Genomic DNA, 24,993 nt, shown 5'->3' on the forward strand with positions numbered 1-24,993 from the left:
TTAAAGGTTAGTACTATTAGTGGAGCAGCAGCACGCACAATCATGTGTGCTTACGGACTGTATCCCTTGCAGACTGTATTGATATATATTGATATATAATGTAGGAAGCAGAATATTAATAACAGAAAGAAACAACCCTTTTGTGTGAATGAGTGTAAATGGGGGAGGGAGGTTTTTTGGCTTGGTGCACTAATTGTAAGTGTATCTTGTGTTTTTTATGTGGATTTAATTAAAAAACAAACAAAAAAATTAAAAAAAATAAAACCGATACCGATAATAAAAAAAACGATACCGATAATTTCCGAGATTACATTTTAACGCATTTATCGGCCGATAATATTGGACATAGTATAGTATATACAGTATGTGTATATACAGTTTGTATGGATATATATATATATATATATATATATATATATATATATATATATATATATATATATATATATATATATATATATATATATATATATATATATATATATATATATATATATATATATATATATATATATATATATATATATATATGTTAGGTCAGGAAAAAACACAAGAGGCTGAATCATCCCTACAAGCCTGTTTTGCAGGTTTCCATGCTCGTCAGGGTATGGACGAGCAGGGAAACCTGGGACACTCTAACCACTAGGCCACTGAGTAGGTGAGGACCACCCAACCGACACACTGTCCATTTGAAAAATCCCTCCTTTTTGGGGACCACCCTCATTTTGATAGATGTCACCACAAATGAGACATTTTCTATTAGATGCAATGTCATCACTTGTTTACACCTCCTCATATGGAAGATACTTTTCCTTCTTCATGTCCCAAGAAGGGTAGAAATACAAGAACACACACACACACACACACACACACACACACACACACATTCATGTGTTTGTTACCTTCTTGAGACCTGAGAAAAATGCCTCCCTCTTCAGGACCAGCCTTTCTAGATATATAAAGAAGTGTATTTACAACATGAATAATATATACTGTACATAATATGCACATATAAAAAAGCCTGTTGTGAAAAATGAGTTGAGACAATTGCGACAAAGGTCACAATTGCACAGGAAAAACCGAACATTTGTGCAATATTGTGATAAAAGTTGGAATTTTACTCAATAACAGTCGCAATTTAACAAGAAAAGCTTAACATTTGGGCAATTTTATGAAATGAGTCGTCATTTTACTCGACAAAAATCATTTTTACCTTGAAAATCATTTTTTACCTTGAAAATGAACCATTACCTTGAAAATCATTTTTTGCCTTGAAAATCATTTTTCGCCTTGAAAATCATTTTTTACCTTGAAAATATTTTACCTTAAAAAAAAATTTCTACCTTGAAAATCAACTTTTACCTTGAAAATCATTTTTTTCCTTGAAAATCAACTTTTACTTTGAAAATAATTTTTTCCTTGAAAATCAACTTTTACTTTGAAAATCATTTTTTACCTTGAAAATCATTTTTCGCCTTGAAAATAATTTTTTACCTTGAAAATAATATTTTACCTTAAAAACATTTTTTTTTACCTTGAAAATCATTTTTTTCCTTGAAAATCAACTTTTACTTTGAAAATAATTTTTTCCTTGAAAATCAACTTTTAGTTTGAAAATCATTTTTTACCTTGAAAATCATTTTTTTCCTTGAAAATCAACTTTTACTTTGAAAATCATTCTTTCCTTGAAAATCAACTTTTACTTTGAAAATCATTTTTTACCTTGAAAAATCATTTTTTTTTAAATAAGAAAACTTTAAAAATGTTGGAAACATTATAATAATAGTCGGAATTTTACTTGGCAAAATGATGACAAAAGTCGGATTTTTACTCAAAAATTGTCACTATTTTAACAAAAACAAAACAAAAAAATGGCAATGTTGTGATAAAAGTCAGAGTTTTATATGACAATTGTCACCGTTTTGCATTAAAAAGTTATCATTTTAGATTAAAAAAATAATAATTTCAAGAGAAAATATTGCAATATTACAGAAACAGAAAGAATGAGAAATTGTTCCCAATTTTATATGAAAAAAGTCGACACATTGTGAGAAAAAGACTGCTTTTAGTTCATTCACTGCTTTTAGTTCATTCATTTTTTTAAATCTTCATTATTTACTTCAAGTTATTACAGTATGTCTCTATATACATATTTATATATATATATATTTTTTAATTAATTTTGGCCAAAGGGGGTGCATTTCCATTTCTTACACATACTTGTTATTTCATATGTTGACCAGAGGGGGAGCACTTTATTCTCTATTAGATGCAATGTTATTGGGACCATGATTTATGTCATCACTTGTTCACACCTCCTCATATGGAAGCTACTTTTCCTTCTTCATGTCTCAAGAACGCTAGAAATACAAGAACACACACACACACACACACACACACACACACACACACACACACACACACACACACTTGTATTTGTTACCTTCCTGAGACCTGTGAAACATGCCTACCTCTTTCGGACCACCCTTTCTAGATATATAAAGATTTGTATTTACAACATACATAAAATATACAAACTACGCCAATATAAAAAAGGTAAGCTTTTAGTTATTTTATTGTTTGTAATTGGTTTATAATCTTCATTATTTTCTTCAAGTTATTACAGTATGTCTCTATATACATATGTATTTATTTGTTGTTTTAATTCATTTTGGCCATTTCAAATTCTTACACACACTTGTTATTTCATATGTTGACCAGAGGGGGAGCACTTTTAAAAGCGACACTAAGTCAATTTGAAAAATCCCTCCTTTTTGGGACCACCCTCTTTTTGATAGTAGTCACCAGCAGGGGTGCCAATGAGATCTCTATGTTTTTGTTTTTTGTAATGTGCTTAAGGCTGATGACTAACGAGTCACTTTGGGCAACACAGCTGTAGACGCTAACTGTTAAAGGCCACCAGAGTCTTAGTCCCGTAGTGAATTTGTTCATCCTATGGTCACATATGCGACGCGGGATGTTTTATTTGTATGCACATTAAATCAACAAAAAAAAATCCTGACTTTGGAGCAATGTTCACGGATTCTAGTATTTTGTTCTTTATTAGATGCAATGTTTTTTTACGTATTGGGACCATGATTTCTGTCCTAACTTGTTCACACCTCCTCATATGGAAGCTACTTTTCCTTCTTGATGTCTCAAGAAGGGTAGAAACACAAGAACACACACACTGTTAGAATAACTGTTTCTAAATGATCCCAAAAGCTTTGTATTACATTGAGTTCCTGGCAGGGGGACGGGAGCTGTCTTTGGGGCCCACCAGGAGGAAGGCTCGTAAAACTCCGCCGTGACTTCAAAGCGGACAGATGGCAGGATCTGCCCAATTTCCAGACAAACTCTTTTTGAAGTATATTACGAACCCTTTTTGAACTATTTTACGACCTCTTCTTTTGAACCGTTCGGTAACCAAAGGCAGCGCTGTTTACGACCCACTTCCCTCTGGAAGCAGCTGTGGTCAGGTGGGGTGGGAGAAAGTCAAATAAAGGAGGAGTGCAATCTATTGGCAGAGCGTGGGTGACACTGTAAGAGGTTACAGGTCGACACGTTTTCTCCTCAATATTGAGTCCAAATTGAATTCTGCCTCTGGTTGATTCTTTGCCTCTTGTCTTGTTTAATAGATGTCATCAGTGTTTGAACCTGACACACACACACACACACACGCACACACACACACACACACACACACACACACACACGTCCAGTTTATCAGCTCTCGCAAGAAAGTCCAAAGTCCTGAGAGTTTTGTTTATTTGCTGCTCTGGCCAGCACACTTGTGGTCGTTGACCTGGTACTTAAAAAAGAATCTTTCCTCACACACGCCGCAACTCAAGCTTTCCTTGCCAGAGTGCGTCCGGGCGTGCCTCGCCATGGCCGCGGGGTGACCGAAGCTTTTGCCGCACACCGAGCAGGAGAAGGGTTTCTCGCCCGTGTGCCTCCTCATGTGCTGCACCAGCGTGGAGCGCACGTTGAAAGTGGCTCGGCACACCGAGCAGGAGTGCGCCTTCTCCCCCGTGTGCGTCCTGGTGTGCGTTCTCATGGTGGCCTTCTGGGAGAAGCTTTTGCCGCAGAAGGAGCAGGAGAAAGGTTTGTCGCCCGTGTGCGTCCGCTGGTGTTTAGTCAGCGTCGAGTAGTCGCTGAAGCTCTTGTCGCATGCCGAGCAAGTAAAGGGTTTCTCCCCCGTGTGCGTTCTGGTGTGCGTGATCATGGTGGTCTTCTGGGAGAACCTTTGGCCGCACACTGAGCACATGAAGGGTTTCTCCCCCGTGTGAATCATTGTGTGTCTTCTTAAATTTGCCTTGTTGCTAAAAGCTTTGTCACAGCGAGAGCATTTAAAGTGCGTGTTTTCGTCAGAGTGACAAGTCGTATCCGCCTTCGGGTCTTCACCCTCAGAGTCGGGAGATGTCGCGTCGTCATGATCTGATACCGGAGCCAAGAGGCTCTCTGCTGGTGGTCTCGCACCACCGGGGTCTCCTTCGTCGTCGTCTTCACTCTTCACGATGACGCGAGTCAGAGGGAAAGCGGCCTCCTCTTCCCGGCTAATGCGGTGCTCCTCCGCTTCATCTTTAATGTGGGGGGGCTGTGGCTCCTCCTGCTCCACCCTGGCGGTCCACTCAGGAGAAAGAACTCCTGCAGGACACAAGAGGACAAACATCAACTCTGCATATGAACTTTTTTTAAGCGGGTAATATATTTATATTTTCTTCCCATTAGTAAAAAAATAAACGGGTATATTCTTGTAATTATGTGTCATTGTTAGGGATGATACTCGAAACCGGTTTTCCCGGTTGTTTGATAAGAAAAGAACCGAGTCCTCGGACTCGAATCCCTTTTTGAGAACCGGTACCCGTTATCGAGACCACTATAGTAAAGGAAAAGAGTTGATTCTTTATTGGAATCCCGTCCCGACCAGAAATGCTCCGTGGGACATCACAAGAAATGACGTCACGTAGCTCAGTCATTAGGCGCAGATAGCGAAAGCAGGAAAACAATGGACGGGAAAAAGCGCTCCAAGGTGTAATAAAGTTCAAAACAAAAGCTATAATCCATCGAATAACTTTACTGAGAGATTTTAGCAGGGTACAAACACATGACCAACACTTTTACAACATAGCAACCAGGCTAGCACCGCACCTCCTTTACGGCAGCTGTCGCAACCTTCTTAAAGCAACCGCAGCACATACATATATATACAACACTGCAGCACATACATATATATACAACATATCTCCCTTTTTTAACTTTTGTTTTTCTTTCCTTGTAAACGTTACAAAATCACACTGTAGATGTGTTGTCTGTCTAATTATAAATAATGCAGACGAGGCGTGTTGGCTGAGTTCTTGACGTTTACTTTCACAGCGTGGCAACATGCAACACTTTTCGGGGCTACCGCGCATGCTCGTAACTCCCGTTGCATGCTGGGTAGTGTAGTTGTTATATTCTCTAGCTCATAACATTTCCCCCCCTATAAAGAAATAATGTTAACTCAATAAAGTGTATTTCTTTTTTGAGCTTTAACTTTTCATTGTTTAGCATTGTAACCACATTTGCAAACAACTTTTCTCTTCATAGAATGTTCTTTCAATAAAGAAATAAAGTGCAAAAATGTCAAAGCATCATAACAAACGGTTATGTTCCAATAGCAGCAGAAGTGCACTTTTTGGAGAGCTGTATTATTTTGAGTTTTCTGCCCAAGGGACTGATTTGATTTAACACTATATTATTATTTATACACTGTTGCGTTTGACCAGATGTTCCTCCAAGTGGGATGTAAAACGCTGGTCAGTCCCAAGTTCCTTAGATGACATATAAACTGATCTCAAAGATACCACCAAGCACAGTATAGGTATTTTGTAATTTATTGTCAAATATTTGAGAATGGAGACCAGCCTCGAACAACACATACAAATGCGTAGCCCAAGTTGATCTGAAAACTTCCCGGAATGCACTCTCCTCTTCAATACCCCCCCCCCCCCCCCCCCCCCCCCGCCCTCACTTGTCTCACCTCAAACACATGCTCATTGTGCTTCTTGTAACCAAATTTGCAAACAACTTTTCTCTTCATAGAATTTCCTTTCAATAAAGAAATAAAGTGCAAAAATGTCAAAGCATCATTAACAAACAGTTATGTTCCAATAGCAGCAGAAGTGCACTTTTTGGAGAGCTGTATTATTTTCAGTTTTGTGCCCAAGGGACTGATTTTATTTAACACTATATTATTATTTATACACCTATAGTGATCACAGAGACAGCTTGTTTTTGTGTTACTGTATATATTTGTTTCTCTGAAAAATCCCACTTAATATACTTTGGGTAACAACAGTCAATATTTATTTTATTTTTTTAGGTGGGTAACAGTCAATATTTATTTATTTATTAGATTTTATTTTTTTATTATATAATAAAAGTGAGCTTTTGTTGAACCAAATATTGTGTGTTTTTTTCCACATACAACAACCTATCTGGACTCCATAAGAGAATCCATAAGGAATCGGTTCGATAATAGGATTCGATAATAGGCTCGAACTCGATAATTCCTTATCAAACATCATCCCTAGTTATTGTGTATCCTGTATACTGTACATTGTTGTGTGTTTTACTGTACACTGGCTGTACGTAATAGCAGATGATTATTTATTGTGTATTTAGTAAGTAATTATCAATCAGGTAATAAACATTAAAACATCATTTTGAGTTATTAGATTGCTCCTTTTCAGACACATTTCTTGTTTTGATTTCCAGATGACTAATTTGGACTGTTTTTTTCCTGTAAAAAAATAAATAAAAGGTTGATTAATTTGTCATTTGTGAATTAAATCGCTTGAGTTTCCGTACGGGTCTGGTAGTGATGCTCGACTGTCACCATGGCGACAGTGACCATTTTGACTGTATCCTTAATACGTATTGTTTGTCTTGTAATACATGTTCTATATTGCATTGTTATTTAAATAAAGATTATCATTATTTTAAATATATATAAATCCAAACCATTGTAAAAGCGACAGTGTGCACAAACATATAAATAGGTAAGTAGGACACATATACTGTATATATATACATGTATATATATATATGTATATATATATATATATATTTAATATAATTTTATATATATATATATATAAAATTATATTAAAATACTTTAATTAATATTAAATATATTTAATTCAAAATAAAAATAAAAGCCACCACCAGGAAGCGCTGAAGTAAAGCGGTTAGCCTTTGACCACTTTGAACATTTTTTATCTCAAAGGAGTGATTTACCTCAAAGTGTTGATAAATAGTCACAATAATAACAAGTTAGTAAGTTTAACTACTATTGCTCTCTGTCATCTAAGCACAAGGTGTTGATAAAAAGTCACAATAATAACAAGTTAGTAAGTTTAACTACTATTGCTTTCTGTCATCTAAGCACAAAGTGTTGATAAATAGTCACAATAATAACAAGTTAGTAAGTTTAACTACTATTGCTCTCTGTCATCTAAGCACAAAGTGTTGATAAATAGTCACAATAATAACAAGTTAGTCCACTTTCATGGAGTAAAATGTCAAACTAGTGGTGGGAAAAGCCAGCAAACCTTCTCGAAGTGGATTTTTGTTGCAAGCAGCGTCCAGTTGTTGACTTTGTTGCTCCTTCTTTGCATGTTTGTTGCCAGCAGTGTCTAGTTGTTGACTTTGTTGCTCCTTCTCTGCATGTTTGTTGCAAGCAGCGTCCAGTTGTTGACTTTGTCGCTCCTTCTTTGCATGTTTGTTGCAAGCAGCGTCCAGTTGTTGACTTTGTTGCTCCTTCTTTGCATGTTTGTTGCAAGCAGCGTCCAGTTGTTGACTTTGTTGCTCCTTCTTTGCATGTTTGTTGCAAGCAGCGTCCAGTTGTTGATTTTGTTGCTCCTTCTCTGCGTGTTTGTTGCCAGCAGCGTCCAGTCGTTGACTTTGTTGCTCCTTCTTTGCATGTTTGTTGCCAGCAGCGTCCAGTCGTTGACTTTGTTGCTCCTTCTTTGCTTTTGTTCCACAAAGTTGCTCCTCGTATTCTGCTATCATCTCTGCTACTTCCGCCCTTCTTGGTCCGCAGCTAGCACGCTAAGCTAGCACGACGAGCCTCTACATGCATCGCGGCGAGTAAGTAACGATGTTTGATTGGTTACGTGTTACAAATATGTACAGTAATAATGTTACGTAGGAGCGGCAATGGAAACAAAAACACGGACTTAGCAGTCCCGCCGTCTTGTTGTCTTATTCTCCTTGACTGTTTTTTCCCATTTCCGGCAGACAAGATACGACTAGCATCTTCTAGCAACACTGCCTCTTCAGGCGAGGAGGTGTCATTACACGTGAATTTTTTAAAATGCCCTGCAATGCAAGCAGCAATAATCTGTACACAAAAACATAAACTATAATAGTTTAATGAACATTTCCGTAACATAAATAAAAAAACTAAAGGGAGTGTGGATGTATTTGAGGGATGTGGAAGTGGTTTTGCCATCAGAGTGAATCATGTAGGAATTTGATTTCATTATTATTTATCAATCAATCAATACATTTTTACTTATATAGCCCTAAATCCCTAAATAAGGCAGGGGTCACCAACCTTTTTGAAAGCAAGAGCTACTTCTTGGGTAGTGATTAATGCGAAGGGCTACCAGTTTGATACACACTTCAATAAATTGCCAGAAATACCCAATTTGCTCAATTTACCTTTAACTCTATGTTATTATTAATAATTAATGATATTTACACTTAATTGAACGGTTTAAAAGAGGAGAAAACACGAAAAAAATGACAATACAATTTTGAAACATCGTTTATCTTCAATTTCGACTCTTTAAAATTCAAAATTCAACCGAAAAAAAAGAAGAGAAATTCTAGCTAATTCGAATCTTTTTGAAAAAAAAAAAAAAAGGAATTTATGGAACATCATTAGTAATTTTTCCTGATTAAGATTAGTTTTAGAATTTTGATGACATGTTTTAAATAGGTTAAAATCCAATCTACACTTTGTTAGAATATAAAACAAATTGGACCAAGCTATATTTCTAACAAAGACAAATCATTATTTCTTCTAGATTTTCCAGAACAAAAATTTTAAAAGAAATTCAAAAGACTTTGAAATAAGATTTAAATTTGATTCTACAGATTTTCTAGATTTGCCAGAATAATTTTTTGGAATTTTAATCATAATAAGTTTGAAGAAATATTTCACAAATATTCTTTGTCGAAAAAAAAGAAGCTAAAATGAAGAATTAAATTAAAATGTATTTATTATTCTTTACAATAAAAAACAATTTTTTTACTTGAACATTGATTTAAATTGTCAGGAAAGAAGAGGAAGGAATTTAAAAGGTAAAAAGGTATATGTGTTTAAAAATCCTAAAATCATTTTTAAGGTTGTATTTTTTCTCTAAAATTGTCTTTCTGAAAGTTATAAGAAGCAAAGTAAAAAAAATAATGAATTTATTTAAACAAGTGAAGACCAAGTCTTTAAAATATTTTCTTGGATTTTCAAATTCTATTTGAGTTTTGTCTCTCTTAGAATTAAAAATGTCAGGCAAAGCGAGACCAGCTTGCTAGTAAATAAATACAATTTAAAAAATAGAGGCAGCTCACTGGTAAGTGCTGCTATTTGAGCTATTTTTAGAACAGGCCAGCGGGCTACTCATCTGGTCCTTACGGGCTACCTGGTGCCCGCGGGCACCGCGTTGGTGACCCCTGATCTAAGGGCTGCACAAGCCACAACGACAGATCCCACTTCAGGGCAATTATATAAATTGTTTTAATAATAATAATAATGAATTACATTTGTAACGCACTTTACATTTGTTAAAATCTCAAAGTGCTACAAAGTATACATTTAAAGAAAATTTTAAAAAATGTATTTCAATAAAAATAGAAAGTTAGAATATATAATAGAAATTTAAAATAGGAACGAAAACATGATAAACACTAGATGAAACAGAAACATAGATACAATAGAAATACAAGCATGGGTAAAACAGATAGGTAAGCAGTGTATTTAAAAACAAGAAGGCAGAGAAATTAGATCAAAGCTGTGCTAAAAAAAGGTGGGTTTTTAGGTTTGGGTTTTAAGTAGACTGTCGATCTTACAGACGTGCCCTAAACCAGTGGTCCCCAACCACCGGGCCGCGGCCCGGTACCGGTCCGCGGACCGATTGGTACCGGGCCGCACAAGAATAAAAAAAAAACAAAAACAATTTTTTTAATTTTTTTTAATGAAATCAACATAAAAAACACAATATATACATTCTATATCAATATAGATCAATACAGCCTGCAGGGATACAGTCCGTAAGCACACATGATTGTATTTATTTATGTAAAAAAAAAAAAAAAATAAAAAAAAATATTTTTTTTATATTTTTTTTAATGAAATCAACATAAAAAACACAATATATACATTCTATATCAATATAGATCAATACAGCTTGCAGGGATACAGTCCGTAAGCACACATGATTGTATTTATTTATGTTAAAAATAAAAAATAAAAAAAATTAAAAAATTTTTTTTTTTTAAATACACCCCCCTCCCTCCCCCACTGGTCCGTGGGACAAATTTTCAAGCGTTGACCGGTCCGCAGCAACAAAAAGGTTGGGGACCACTGCCCTAAACACCTCCCTAGGGAGGCGTTCGGGTGGCATCCTGACCAGATGCCCGAACCACCTCACCTGGCTCCTCTCCATGTGGAGGAGCAGCGGCTTTACTTTGAGCTCCTCCCAGCTTCTCACCCTATCTCTAAGGGAGAGACCCGCCACCCGGCGGAGGAAACTCATTTGGGCCGCTTGTACCCGTGATCTTGTCCTTTCGGTCATAACCCAAAGCTCATGACCATAGGTGAGGATGGGAACGCTAAATTGAGAGCTTTGCCTTCCGGCTCAGCTCCTTCTTCATGATTAAGAGTACAAAAGCCCTTAAATTGATATCTTTGTTAAAAACATTTCAAATGATTTAGGTAGCCCTTTTTGTCTTTTTGGATTTTGTTTGACTTAGACTTAGACAAACTTTCATGATCCAGAAGGGAAATTGTTGCACACAGTAGCTCAGTTACAAATGATGGAAAAGATGGAAAGGTATAAAATAGACTAAAAGCAATATAAAACATAACATATATACGTAATATTTACATAATATATATTCAGTATAGGATATATACTGTTATATTATATTATATGTTTATATCATATATACAATATATAACAATTACCATGTACAATATTACAGTATATGTAACAGCTGCAGCATAAAATAGTCATATATTCATATTTTTTTATTATTAATATTTATTCGTATTTAATACTCTATCTGTATTTGCTTTTGTTTTCTTTCCTTGACATGTTTTGTAGATTGTTGGTTATGCTGAAAGTGCTTTGACTTTTTGTGTGCATTATAAATGTTTGTTGTTCAAAAAATAATAATAATAATAATATATATATATATATATATATATATATATATATATATATATATATATATATATATATATATATATATATATATATATATATATATATATATATATATAAATAAATATATATATATATATATATATATATATATATATATATATATATATATATATATATATATATATATATATATATATATATATATATATATATATATATATATATATATATATATATATATATATATATATATATATATATATATATGCAATCTATTTTTATGGACTTTCCTCTTTGTGTTGTTAAGTTCCTGCTATCAAATCAAATCAACTTTATTTATAAAGCACATTTAAAAAATGTTTAGCCAAAGTGCTGTACAATAGGCAAGTTAAATGATAACACAAGAAAAACGAGCAAACACAACACAACACAAACAGAGCACGATAAAAACAAAAAACAAAAAAAATAAAAAATAAATACGATTAAAAATTATATATATGTATATATATATATATATATATATATATATATATATATATATATATATATATATATATATATATATATATATATATATATATATATATATATATATATATATATATATATATATATATATATATATATATATATATATATATATATATTATAAGCTGTTATACACTACATGCCTTGAGCTCTTACTTTGAAGGCGCTAAGAGCGGAAGTGGCGACACGGTGTGGTGGAGTGGAGTTTTTTGAAAACAAAGGAAATAAAGTGGTCCTCGTGTAAAACTGGAGCCTCCGTGTTTGTAGTTTTATACATTATAGGCGACATATATAACCCCTCGGTTACATTGGTGGCAGCAAACTGACCCCAAAAAGCGTGTAATGACACCTCCTCACCTGAAGGCGGCAATAAAGCTCAAATGTAGCAGCTCTGTCTTGTCTACCGGAAGTTTAAAAAAAAAAAAAAAGGTTAGCAAGTTTTCGCTACATCAACGCTACGCCAACCAGTTCTGCGTTGTTTCTAATTCTGCGCACATCGAACCATCTTTTATAGTATTAAGGAATATGATACTTTAATAATTAGTCGTGTCGGGATAAACTCGTCTCAGCGTCACTTGAAAGCGTCTCAGGCTAGCTTAGCTTGCTAGTTAGCTTAGCATATTAGCCGCTTACAACGACAAGCGGAAGTGATCCACAGTGTGAAAATGTGCAAAGTAGAAATGCTGAGAGTGTTGGTGAAGCAGCGACTAACTGCTGCTGTGGAAGAAATATTTGTAGTGTTGGAAAGAACGATAGCAGAATACGAGGAGGAACTTTGTCGCACCAAAAAGGAGAACGAGCGACTGCTGGAGGCAGTTTTCAACAAACATCACGTTGGGACACACAGAGCAGGTTTGTTTACGTCTCTTGACTTTATATCTTGTTATTATTATAATTACACATTTTTAACACGGTTGACTGTATTAATACAGTCGTGAGTTTACATAATTCCCCTATGGAACTTTAGTTTTTTTCTAGAGTTCCGGTCGGAGGGTTTTTTAGACCGGACACATTTCCGATGTGCCTTTGTTTTTTATTGAACAATACATACAAACATAGACATGTTGTAAGGGTACGCAGCATGGAGCGCTACTGCCTACTGGCGCTGACGAGACGCGGGGCCGCCATCTTGGAGTGGTGATCCGCTCCACTCAGTGCAATTCATTTGGCAGGAGCAATGAACTGTCAGCGCATTTAATTCATCTTACCTCACTGAATACCACTGATTTTCACACGCTTTTTTCGTCATACGTGTAGCTATGATAAAGGACACATGTTTTATTATTCATAGTTTGCTTAACAGTAATAGAATATTCTTATATGCTATAAGTGACCAGACGTCCCAGATCAAAATTGGGAATATAATCCCAGAGAAGGGGGAAAAAACGCTCATCTTTTTTTAAGTAGAAGAAACGATATGATTAGGTTATATATACATGCTACATAAACAATGTATGAATACATTATATATCTATATATCTTATAGACTATCTCTGTTGCTGCAGCAGCATTAAGTAATAATTTTGGGAAGAATTGGGTACGTAATGTATCTTGTCCTTATTTCCCTTAGCTCAACTTTTGTAAACTCCTTCAGGATATATTGTCTATGAAAATATTCTTTCACCAAAAGTGCCCTCATATATTTGTTGGTACATTTTTCATGGAATAAATGAACATCTTCAATATGAAGGTTTCTCAGACATTGATTGATTGAGACTTTTATTAGTAGGTTGCACAGTGAAGTACATATTCCGTACAATTGACCACTAAATGGTAACACCCGAATAAGTTTTTCAACTTGTTTAAGTCGGGGTCCACTTAAATTGATTCATGATACAGATATATACTATCATATATACTATCATCATAATAAAGTCATCACACAAGATAATCACATTGAATTATTTACATTATTTACAATCAGGGGTGTGTGTGGGGGGGGGGGGTATGGACATCAAGTAGTGGACATAGAGAGAGAGAGAGAGAGAGAGAGAGAGAGAGAGAGAGAGAGAGAGAGAGAGAGAGAGAGAGAGATCGGAAGGCATAAGAAAAAAAAAAGGGTCGTGTTTGAATATAAAACATCTTGAGTCACCATAGATTTGAGGGATAGTGGTATTGCTTTGGTGAACCTTTGAAACTGATTTTTGGAAAAAACAACATTGATACTTTTCATGCATTTTTTCATACGTAAACAAACTGCCACAACATGTCTGACAGCTGTTGCGTCGACCAGCATTCCTCCAATGGGGAATTCAAATTGCTAGTCTCTCCCAGATTCTTTTTATGGCACATAAACTGATGTTTATATTCAATCAACAGGCAGCAGTTGGTATTTTGTGGTTTATTCTCCAAGCTTAGAGGACAAACTGAGACCAATCCAGCACACCAGCGTTCCCCAGCCCGGTCCAGATCGGTCTAGCTCGGTCTCCCCCCAAACCCCCGGAAATCCCGTGATCTTCCCTCTGTCCCCCGCCTGCTGTTTCCCCAGTCTGGCTGTGCTCCTTATCTTAGGAATGTAATGGCAGTCTCAACAAAGAGAATAAACAGCGCTCTGACTCTAACCAAGGACACTCGAATCCAAGCACTTTGTACCACACGAGACATTAGCTGATGTAAATATGACTATAGGAGTTTTTAGAAAGAAGTAACACTTAAATATGGATATGATTCTGATCTGCTTCCAACACAGCCCAAACACCTACAGAGTTGCATTCTTATATATATATATATATATATATATATATATATATATATATATATATATATATATATATATATATATATATATATATATATATATATATATATTAGGGCTGCAACAACTAATCAATTAAATCGATTAAAATCTATTATAAAAATAGTTGGTGATTAATTTAGTCATCGATTCGTTGGATCTATGCTATGCGCAGAGGCAATTTTTTATTTTTTTTGTAATTTTTATTTTTTATAAACCTTTATTTATAAACTGCAACATGTGCAAACAGCTGAGAAACAATAATAAGTATGGTGCCAGTATGCTGTTTTTTTTCCAATAAAATACTGGAAAGGATAGAAATGTAGTTCGTCTCTTTTATCCGATTATTAATCGATTAATCAAATCAATAATCGACAGCTTAATCGATTATCAAATTAATCGTTAGTTGCAGCCCTAATATATATATGGATTTGTTATTAACTAAAATGTAAGGGTTACTCCATATAGGTGTGTTGTTTGGAGAGAAGTTGTGTTTAAACAACAATTTCCAGTAAAGTAGGCTCTGTTGGGGAAAATCAGACAGTTTCAGAATCAGAATACCTTTATTGTCATTGCATGGAAACAACGAAATTGAACAGCAATCCAGCTCAGTGCTTTTAAAACAACCTACATAAAATACTCTTAAGACAACAAACAATAGTAACAATTTTAAAAACATAATAAACAATTTTAAAAACATATTGCACAGTTTGACTGCTAATGAGTGGACATGAAAGTCACAACGTAACAGAAATCGCCTGGAATATGACATATTGAACGCGAGTTCGCAAGATCATTTTTTTAACCATTTTAGCTTTAACCGATGTGAAGTAAATTGTAAATAATGTAAATAATTCAATGTGATTATCTTGTGTGATGACTGTATTATGATGATAGTATATATGATAGTATATATTAGGGCTGCAACAACTAATCGATTAAATTGATTAAAATAGATTATAAAAATAGTTGCCGATTAATTTAGTCATCGATTCGTTGGATCTATGCTATGCGCATGCGCAGAGGCTTTTTAAAAAAATAAAAATAAATAAACCTTTATTTATAAACTGCAACATGTACAAACAGCTGAGAAACAATAATCAAAATAAGTATGGTGCCAGTATGCTGTTTTTTTTCAATAAAATACTGGAAAGGATAGAAATGTACTTTGTCTCTTTTATCCGATTATCAATCGATTAATCGAAGTAATAATCGACAGATTAATCGATTATCAAATTAATCGTTAGTTGCAGCCCTAGTATATATCTGTATCATGAATCAATTTAAGTGGACCCCGACTTAAACAAGTTGAAAAACTTATTGGGGTGTTACCATTTAGTGGTCAATTGTACGGAATATGTAACCTACTAATAAAAGTCCCAATCAATCAATCAATCAAAATGAAGTGAACTGAATTATATTTATATAGCGCCTTTCTCTAGTGACTCAAAGCACTATAAATTGTGAAAGCCAATATCTAAGTGACATTTAAAGCAGTGTGGGTGGCACTGGGAGCAGGTGGGTCAAGTGTCTTGCCCAAGGACACAACGGCAGTGACTAGGATGGCAGGAGCGGGGATCGAACCTGGAACCCTCAAGTTGCTGGCACGGCCACTCTACCAACCGAGCTATACCGCCTGTATATGTGCCTTGGTTGTTGCACGTTAAGCCGCGGACGAGGCGATACAGTTTGGTTGTTGTTATAATAAAAAAATAGTCAGAATGTCTTAAAAACAGTTAGCTCCATCCTTAGACTCCCGACCTGACACGTTACACCCTTTTATAAGCAATTAATTGTGTTTAGTGCTAAAACTTGTCCAGGGTGTACCCAACCGTCTGCCCAAATGCAGCGGAAATAGGCTCCAGCCACCCTGAGAGGACAAGCAGTATAAAAATAGATGGATGCTAATTTACCCTCTTAAGGCCCAAGCTGTTTGTTTACATGCATTTTTTTTTATTTCTCTTTGCTATTTGGGCTTATTGGACCCTAATTAGTATAAAAACTAAGAATCATCTTTTGTTATGATGTACTTAGTCCATAAGTACACAAACGTGTACTTCATGTTTAGTGACATGCTAATTCTTATTTTTACACTTTTTTTCTTCCAAATTCCATTGTATGTTATACTCTTCTGACACCACCAGATGGCAGTGTAAGTGTCCACATAAGCGGCCATAAGACCCCAATTCAGTAGTGCAGTGTTTTTCAACCACTGTGCCGCGGCACACTAGTGTACCGTGAGATATTGTCTGGTGTGCCGTGGGAGATTATGTAACTTCACCGAATTGGGTTAAAAATATTTTTATCAAAGCAGTAATTATAATCCCCAAATGTGCCGTTGTTGAGTGTCTGTACTGTCTTGAGCTCGGCAGAGTAACTGTGTAGTACTCTTCCATACCAGTAGGTGGCAGCAGGTAGCTAATTGCTTTGTAGATGTCGGGAACGACGACAATAGTTTGCAGGTAAAAAGGTGTCTAATGCTTAAACCAAAGGCGAGTGCCGCTATGAAAAGGCAAAACTAAAACTGAACTGCCTGCCAAACAAACAAAAACAGAATGCTGGACGACAGCAAAGACTTACAGCGTGTGGAGCAGACGGCGTCCACAAATTACATGACAATCAACACCAAGATAGGAGCGTAAAACGTGAATTATATTTATATAGCGCTTTTTCTCTAGTGACTCAAAGTGTTTTACATAGTGAAAGCCAATATCTAAGTGACATTTAAAGCAGTGTGGGTGGCACTGGGAGCAGGTGGGTCAAGTGTCTTGCCCAAAGACACGACGGCAGCCCGTAAGGACCAGATGAGTTGCCCGCTGGCCTGTTCTAAAAATAGCTCAAATAGCAGCACTTACCAGTGAGCTGCCTCTATTTTTTAAATTGTATTTATTTACTAGCAAGCTGGTCTCGCTTTGCCCGACATTTTTAATTGTAAGAGAGACAAAACTCAAATAGAATTTGAAAATCCAAGAAAATATTTGAAAGACTTGGTCTTCACTTGTTGAAATAAATTCATAATTTTTTTTTACTTTGCTTCTTATAACTTTCAGAAAGACAATTTTAGAGAATAAATGATTTTAGGATTTTTAAACACATATACCTTTTTACCTTTTAAATTCCTTCCTCTTCTTTCCTGACAATTTAAATTAATGTTCAAGTATTTTTTTTAAATTATTATTGTAAAGAATAATAAATAACATTTTAATTTAATTCTTCATTTTAGCTTCTGTTTTTTCCACGAAGAATATTTGTGAAATATTTCTTCAAACTTATTATGATTAAAATTCCAAAAAAATTATTCTGGCAAATCTAGAAAATCTGTAGAATCAAATTTAAATCTTATTTCAAAGTCTTTTGAATTGATTTTAAAATTTTTGTTCTGGAAAATCTAGAAGAAATAATGATTTGTCTTTGTTAGAAATATATCAATCAATCAATGTTTATTTATATAGCCCTAAATCACAAGTGTCTCAAATATAGCTCGGTCCAATTTGTTATATATTCTAACAAAGTGTAGATTGGATTTTAACCTATTTAAAACATGTCATCAAAATTCTAAAATTAATCTTAATCAGGAAAAATTGCTAATGATGTTCCATAAATTCTTTTTGTAAGTTTTTGTCTTCTTTTTTTCGGTTGAATTTTGAATTTTAAAGAGTCGAAATTGAAGATAAACTATGTTTCAAAATTTAATTGTCATTTTTTTCATGTTTTCTCCTCTTTTAAACCGTTCAATTAAGTGTAAATATCATTAATTATTAATAATAACATAGAGTTAAAGGTAAATTGAGCAAATTGGCTATTTCTGGCAATTTATTGAAGTGTGTATCAAACTGGTAGCCCTTCGCATTAATCACTACCCAAGAAGTAGCTCTTGCTTTCAAAAAGGTTGCTGACCCCTGCTGTAAAGAATAATAAATACATTTGAATTTAATTCTTCATTTTAGCTTCTGTTTTTTCCACGAAGAATATTTGTGAAATATTTCTTCAAACTTATTATGATTAAAATTCCAAAAAAATTATTCTGGCAAATCTAGAAAATCTGTAGAATCAAATTTAAATCTTATTTCAAAGTCTTTTGAATTGATTTTTAAAATTTTTGTTCTGGAAAATCTAGAAGAAATAATGATTTGTCTTTGTTGGAAATATATCAATCAATCAATGTTTATTTATATAGCCCTAAATCACAAGTGTCTCAAATATAGCTCGGTCCAATTTGTTATATATTCTAACAAAGTGTAGATTGGATTTTAACCTATTTAAAACATGTCATCAAAATTCTAAAATTAATCTTAATCAGGAAAAATTGCTAATGATGTTCCATAAATTCTTTTTTTTAAGTTTTTGTCTTCTTTTTTTCGGTTGAATTTTGAATTTTAAAGAGTCGAAATTGAAGATAAACTATGTTTCAAAATTTAATTGTCATTTTTTTTTCATGTTTTCTCCTCTTTTAAACCGTTCAATTAAGTGTGAATATCATTAATTATTAATAATAACATAGAGTTAAAGGTAAATTGAGCAAATTGGCTATTTCTGGCAATTTATTTAAGTTAAGTTTAAGTTAAAGTATCAATGATTGTCACACACACACTAGGTGTGGTGAAATTTGTCCTCTGCATTTGACCCATCCCCTTGATCACCTCCTGGGAGGTGAGGGGAGCAGTGGGCAGCAGCAGTGCCGCGCCCGGGAATCATTTTTGGCGATTTAACCCCCAATTCCAACCCTTGATGCTGAGTGCCAAGCAGGGAGGTAATGGGTTCCATTTTTATAGTCTTTGGTATGACTCGGCCGGGGTTTGAACTCACAACCTACCCATCTCAGGGCGGACACTCTAACCACTAGGCCACCGACTGAGTAGGTGTGTGTATCAAACTGGTAGCCCTTCACATGAATCACTACCCAAGAAGTAGCTCTTGGTATTAAAAAGGTTGCTGACCCCTGCTTTAGAGGTTGTAATGTTGAAACTGCTGATGTGTGCGAGATAATATTCATATTTGAAAGCCAGATGATGTATTTGACACATTGTTTTTGTTTGTGTGCGTGTAGAAGAACATCTCGCCTCTGAGCAGCAGGAGTGGAGCTCCGGGGCGGCGCAGGAGGGGCCACAGCCCCCCCACATTAAAGAGGAAGACGCGGGGGAGACGCCGGAAGAGCTGCAGGACTTCCCGGTGATCCGCGTCATCGTAAAGAGTGAAGATGAGGAAGGCGGCGGCTGCGGAGGATCACAGGCGGGCCGCCTCTTGGCGCCGCTGTCGGACAGCGACGACGCCACGTCTCCCGGCAGCGACGGCGGCGACGACGACTCCAAAGCCGCGGCGTGTCCCGCGGAAGAGAAACACAAATGTCTCCAGTGCGAGAAAATGTTCGGCAACAAGCGAAACCTGAAGCGACACATGAGATGCCACACGGGAGAAAAACCCTTCATGTGCTCGGTTTGCGGCAAAAGATTCTCCCGCAAGGACTACCTGACCATACACACCAGGAAACACACCGGGGAGAAACCCTTCACCTGCTCCGTCTGCAACAGCAGTTTTAGCTTCAACTCGGCCTTGTTCCAGCACATGGAGACCCACTTTGGGGAGAAGCCGCAGTGCCCGCAGTGCCACAAGCGCTTTGGCAACAAGAGAAACCTGATAAGGCACATGAGACGGCACAGCGAGGAGAAACCGTGCGTCTGTTCCTTCTGCGGCGAAGGCTTCGCCCTGAAAAGAAGCTTGATCCGACACATCAGAACGCACATCGGGGAGAAAACGTTTGCGTGTTCAATCTGCAACACCAGCTTCTGCTACCAGTCGGGTTTGAGTAAACACATGAAGAAACACACCAGTAAGACGGTTTAGCGCGAGTGTGAGACTGAACATCTATTATTGTTTGCTCTATCACAGGGGTCACCAACGCGGTGCCCGCGGGCACCAGGTAGCCCGTAAGGACCAGATGAGTAGCCCGCTGGCCTGTTCTAAAAATAGCTCAAATAGCAGCACTTACCAGTGAGCTGCCTCTATTTTATAAATTGTATTTATTTACCAGCAAGCTGGTCTCGCTTTGCCCGACATTTTTAATTCTAAGAGAGACAAAACTCAAATAGAATTTGAAAATCCAAGAAAATATTTAAAGACTTGGTCTTCACTTGTTGAAATAAATTCATTATTTTTTTTTACTTTGCTTCTTATAACTTTCAGAAAGACAATTTTTAGAGAAGAAATGATTTTAGGATTTTTAAACACATATACCTTTTTACCTTTTAAATTCCTTCCTCTTCTTTCCTGACAATTTAAATTAATGTTCAAGTATTTTTTTTATTTATTATTATTGTAAAGAATAATAAATAACATTTTAATGTAATTCTTCATTTTAGCTTCTGTTTTTTCCACGAAGAATATTTGTGAAATATTTCTTCAAACTTATTATGATTAAAATTCCAAAAAATTATTCTGGCAAATCTAGAAAATCTGTAGAATCAAATTTAAATCTTATTTCAAAGTCTTTTGAAATGATTTAAAAATTTTTGTTCTGGAAAATCTAGAAGAAATAATGATTTGTCTTTGTTAGAAATATATCAATCAATCAATCAATCAATGTTTATTTATATAGCCCTAAATCACAAGTGTCTCAAATAGCAGCACATAACAGTGAGCTGCCTCTATTTTATAAATTGTATTTATTTACTAGCAAGCTGGTCTCGCTTTGCCCAACATTTTTAATTCTAAGAGAGACAAAACTCAAATAGAATTTGAAAATCCAAGAAAATATTTAAAGACTTGGTCTTCACTTGTTTAAATGAATTCATTATTTTTTTTACTTTGCTTCTTATAACTTTCAGAAAGACAATTTTAGAGAAAAAATACAACCTTAAAAATGATTTTAGGATTTTTAAACACATATACCTTTTTACCTTTTAAATTCCTTCCTTCGGGACGGTATAGCTCGGTTGGTAGAGCGGCCGTGCCAGCAACTTGAGGGTTGCAGGTTCGATCCCCGCTTCCGCCATCCTAGTCACTGCCGTTGTGTCCTTGGGCAAGACACTTTACCCACCTGCTCCCAGTGCCACCCACACTGGTTTAAATGTAACTTAGATATTGGGTTTCACAATGTAAAGCGCTTTGAGTCACTTGAGAAAAAGCGCTATATAAATGTAATTCACTTCACTTCACTTCCTCTTATTTCCTGACAATTTAAATCAATGTTCAAGTAAGTTTATTTTTTTTATGGTAAAGAATAATAAATGCATTTTAATTTAATTCTTCATTTTAGCTTCTGTTTTTTCCACGAAGAATATTTGTGAAATATTTCTTCAAACTTATCATGATTAAAATTCAAAAAATTTATTCTGGCAAATCTAGAAAATCTGTAGAATCAAATTTAAATCTTATTTCAAAGTCTTTTGAATTTCTTTTAAAATTTTTGTTCTGGAAAATCTAGAAGAAATAACTATTTGTCTTTGTTAGAAATATAGCTTGGTCCAATTTGTTATATATTCTAACAAAGTGCAGATTGGATTTTAACCTATTTAAAACATGTCATCCAAATTCTAAAATTAATCTTAATCAGGAAAAATGACTAATGATGTTCCATAAATTATTTTTTTAATTTTTTCAAAAAGATTCGAATTAGCTAGTTTTTCTCTTCTTTTTTTCGGTTGAATTTTGAATTTTAAAGAGTCGAAATTTAAGATAAACTATGTTTCAAAATTTAATTGTCATTTTTTTCGTGTTTTCTCCTAATTTAAACCGTTCAATTAAGTGTACATATCATTAATTATTAATAATAACAGAGTTAAAGGTAAATTGAGCAAATTGGCTATTTCTGGCAATTTATTGAAGTGTGTATCAAACTGGTAGCCCTTCGCGTTAATCACTACCCAAGAAGTAGCTCTTGCTTTCAAAAAGGTTGGTGACCCCTGCTCTATCATGTCTGATCATTTTACAGTCAAAGCTGATTATAAATGTATATTTAATATTTAATGGACTCCCTTCGTAACTGATTGTTTTTTGATGGTTGTGTCAAAGTAGACTTCAGTTACATTTCCAGGATTTGCATGAGTGTGTCTTTTTGTATTTTGTTTTATTACGTAACGGAAAAAAACACCACAACGAGTTGTTTAAATGGAAAAATGATCAATTCTAGATCTGAAATAAGAACTGAAATGGATTTAAAAAAAAAAAAAAAGTGAATGTTTGCAATATATGTTTCTCCAGATTGTATTTAAAACGGTTAATAAAACTGGAGTTTAATGTACTCCGAACATATTTTAGTCGTCTTATTCATCATTTACGTTGCTAAATGTTCAAACTGCAATGTTGTTGGGTCAAAAAACCGAATGAGTCCAGAACATCCTACATTTCTCCCGAACATCCTCCCAAAATGCAACACGGAACGACACAGGAAGTCCTTCATACCGACAGCCATCAGACTATAATGCATATGTTCCTTTTGACTGTACATGTACTGTAAATGTATAATATATTTATATTATTCACATGTGAATAATGCTGTATAATAGACTATGTTATTTACGTGTGAATAATGCTGCATAATAGACTGTATTAAAGTTATTCACATGTGAATAATGCTGTATAATAGACTATTTATATTATTCACATGTGAATAAGGCTGTATAATAGACTGTATTTATATTATTCACATGTGAATAATGCTGTATAAAAAACTGTATTTATATTATTCACATGTGAATAAGGCTGTATAATAGACTGTATTTATATTATTCACATGTGAATAATGCTGTATAATAGACTGTATTTATATTATTCACATGTGAATAATGCTGTATAATAGACTATTTATATTATTCACATGTGAATAAGGCTGTATAATAGACTGTATTTATGTTATTCACATGTGAATAATGCTGTATAATAGACTATATTATTCACATGTGAATAATGCTGTATAATAGACTATATTATTCACATGTGAATAAGGCTGTATAATAGACTGTATTTATATTATTCACATGTGAATAAGGCTGTATAAAAAACTGTATTTATATTATTCACATGTGAATAAGGCTGTATAATAGACTATATTATTCACATGTGAATAATGCTGTATAATAAACTATTTATATTATTCCCATGTGAATAATGCTGTATAATAGACTGTATTTATGTTATTCACATGTGAATAAGGCTGTATAATAGACTGTATTTATATTATTCACATGTGAATAATGCTGTATAATAGACTGTATTTATATTATTCACATGTGAATAATGCTGTATAATAGACTGTATTTATGTTATTCACATGTGAATAATGCTGTATAATAGAGTATTTATATTATTCACATGTGAATAATGCTGTATAATAGACTGTATTTACGTTATTCACATGTGAATAATGCTGTATAATAGACTGTATTTATGTTATTCACATGTGAATAATGCTGTATAATAGACTATTTATATTATTCACATGTGAATAATGCTGTATAATAGGCTGTATTTATATTATTCACATGTGAATAATGCTGTATAATAGACTGTATTTATATTATTCATATGTGAATAATGCTGTATAATAGACTGTATTTATGTTATTCACATGTGAATAATGCTGTATAATAGACTGTATTTATATTATTCACATGTGAATAATGCTGTATAATAGACTATATTATTCACATGTGAATAAGGCCGTATAATAGACTGTATTTATATTATTCACATGTGAATAATGCCGTATAATGGACCTTATTTATAAATGTGTTATGTTATGTTATTATTATTATTATGTTATTATGTTATATATATGTTATGTCATATTATTCACATGTGAATAATGCCTTATAATAGACTGTATTTATATTATTCACATGTGAATAATGCCGTATAATAGACTATTTATATTATTCACATGTGAATAATGCTGTATAAAAGACTGTATTTATATTATTCACATGTGAATAATTCTTTATAATAGACTGTATTTATATTATTCACATGTGAATAATGCTGTATAAAAGACTGTATTTATATTACTCACATGTGAATAATGCTGTATAATAGACTGTATTTATATTATTCACATGTGAATAATGCTGTATAATAGACTGTATTTATGTTATTCACATGTGAATAATGCTGTATAATAGACTGTATTTATATTATTCACATGTGAATAATGCTGTATAATAGACTGTATTTATATTATTCACATGTAAAAAGTACCTAAGTGTTTATTATGAGCAAACTGTGGTGCTGAATTTCCCCCAAGGATCAATAAAGTACTTTCTATTCTATTCTATTCCATGACTGGACTTTAAGATGAAGAGTGTA

The 24,993-nt window shown here is 34.2% G+C and overlaps 2 protein-coding genes across 2 annotated transcripts; one reads left to right on the forward strand and one right to left on the reverse strand.

The window, feature by feature from the left end:
- Positions 1–2,687: 2,687 nt before the first annotated feature.
- Positions 2,688–8,250, reverse strand: LOC133630151 (zinc finger protein 691-like). The gene is made up of 2 exons (XM_062021523.1): positions 7,596–8,250; positions 2,688–4,647 (listed from the first exon to the last, which is right to left on the reverse strand). Exons 1-2 carry the CDS (start codon positions 8,053–8,055, stop codon positions 3,767–3,769), a joined length of 1,341 nt encoding a protein of 446 aa, XP_061877507.1. The 5' UTR covers positions 8,056–8,250; the 3' UTR covers positions 2,688–3,766.
- Positions 8,251–12,406: 4,156 nt separating this feature from the next.
- LOC133630196 (gastrula zinc finger protein XlCGF8.2DB-like) lies at positions 12,407–21,027 on the forward strand. Its single transcript, XM_062021625.1, has 2 exons — positions 12,407–12,815; positions 19,745–21,027. The coding sequence occupies exons 1-2, from the start codon at positions 12,629–12,631 to the stop codon at positions 20,536–20,538; spliced, it is 981 nt and encodes a 326-aa protein (XP_061877609.1). The 5' UTR covers positions 12,407–12,628; the 3' UTR covers positions 20,539–21,027.
- The last annotated feature ends 3,966 nt before the right edge of the window (positions 21,028–24,993 follow it).

Source organism: Entelurus aequoreus, linkage group LG02 (assembly GCF_033978785.1).
Source record: "Entelurus aequoreus isolate RoL-2023_Sb linkage group LG02, RoL_Eaeq_v1.1, whole genome shotgun sequence".
Taxonomy (NCBI): domain Eukaryota; kingdom Metazoa; phylum Chordata; class Actinopteri; order Syngnathiformes; family Syngnathidae; genus Entelurus; species Entelurus aequoreus.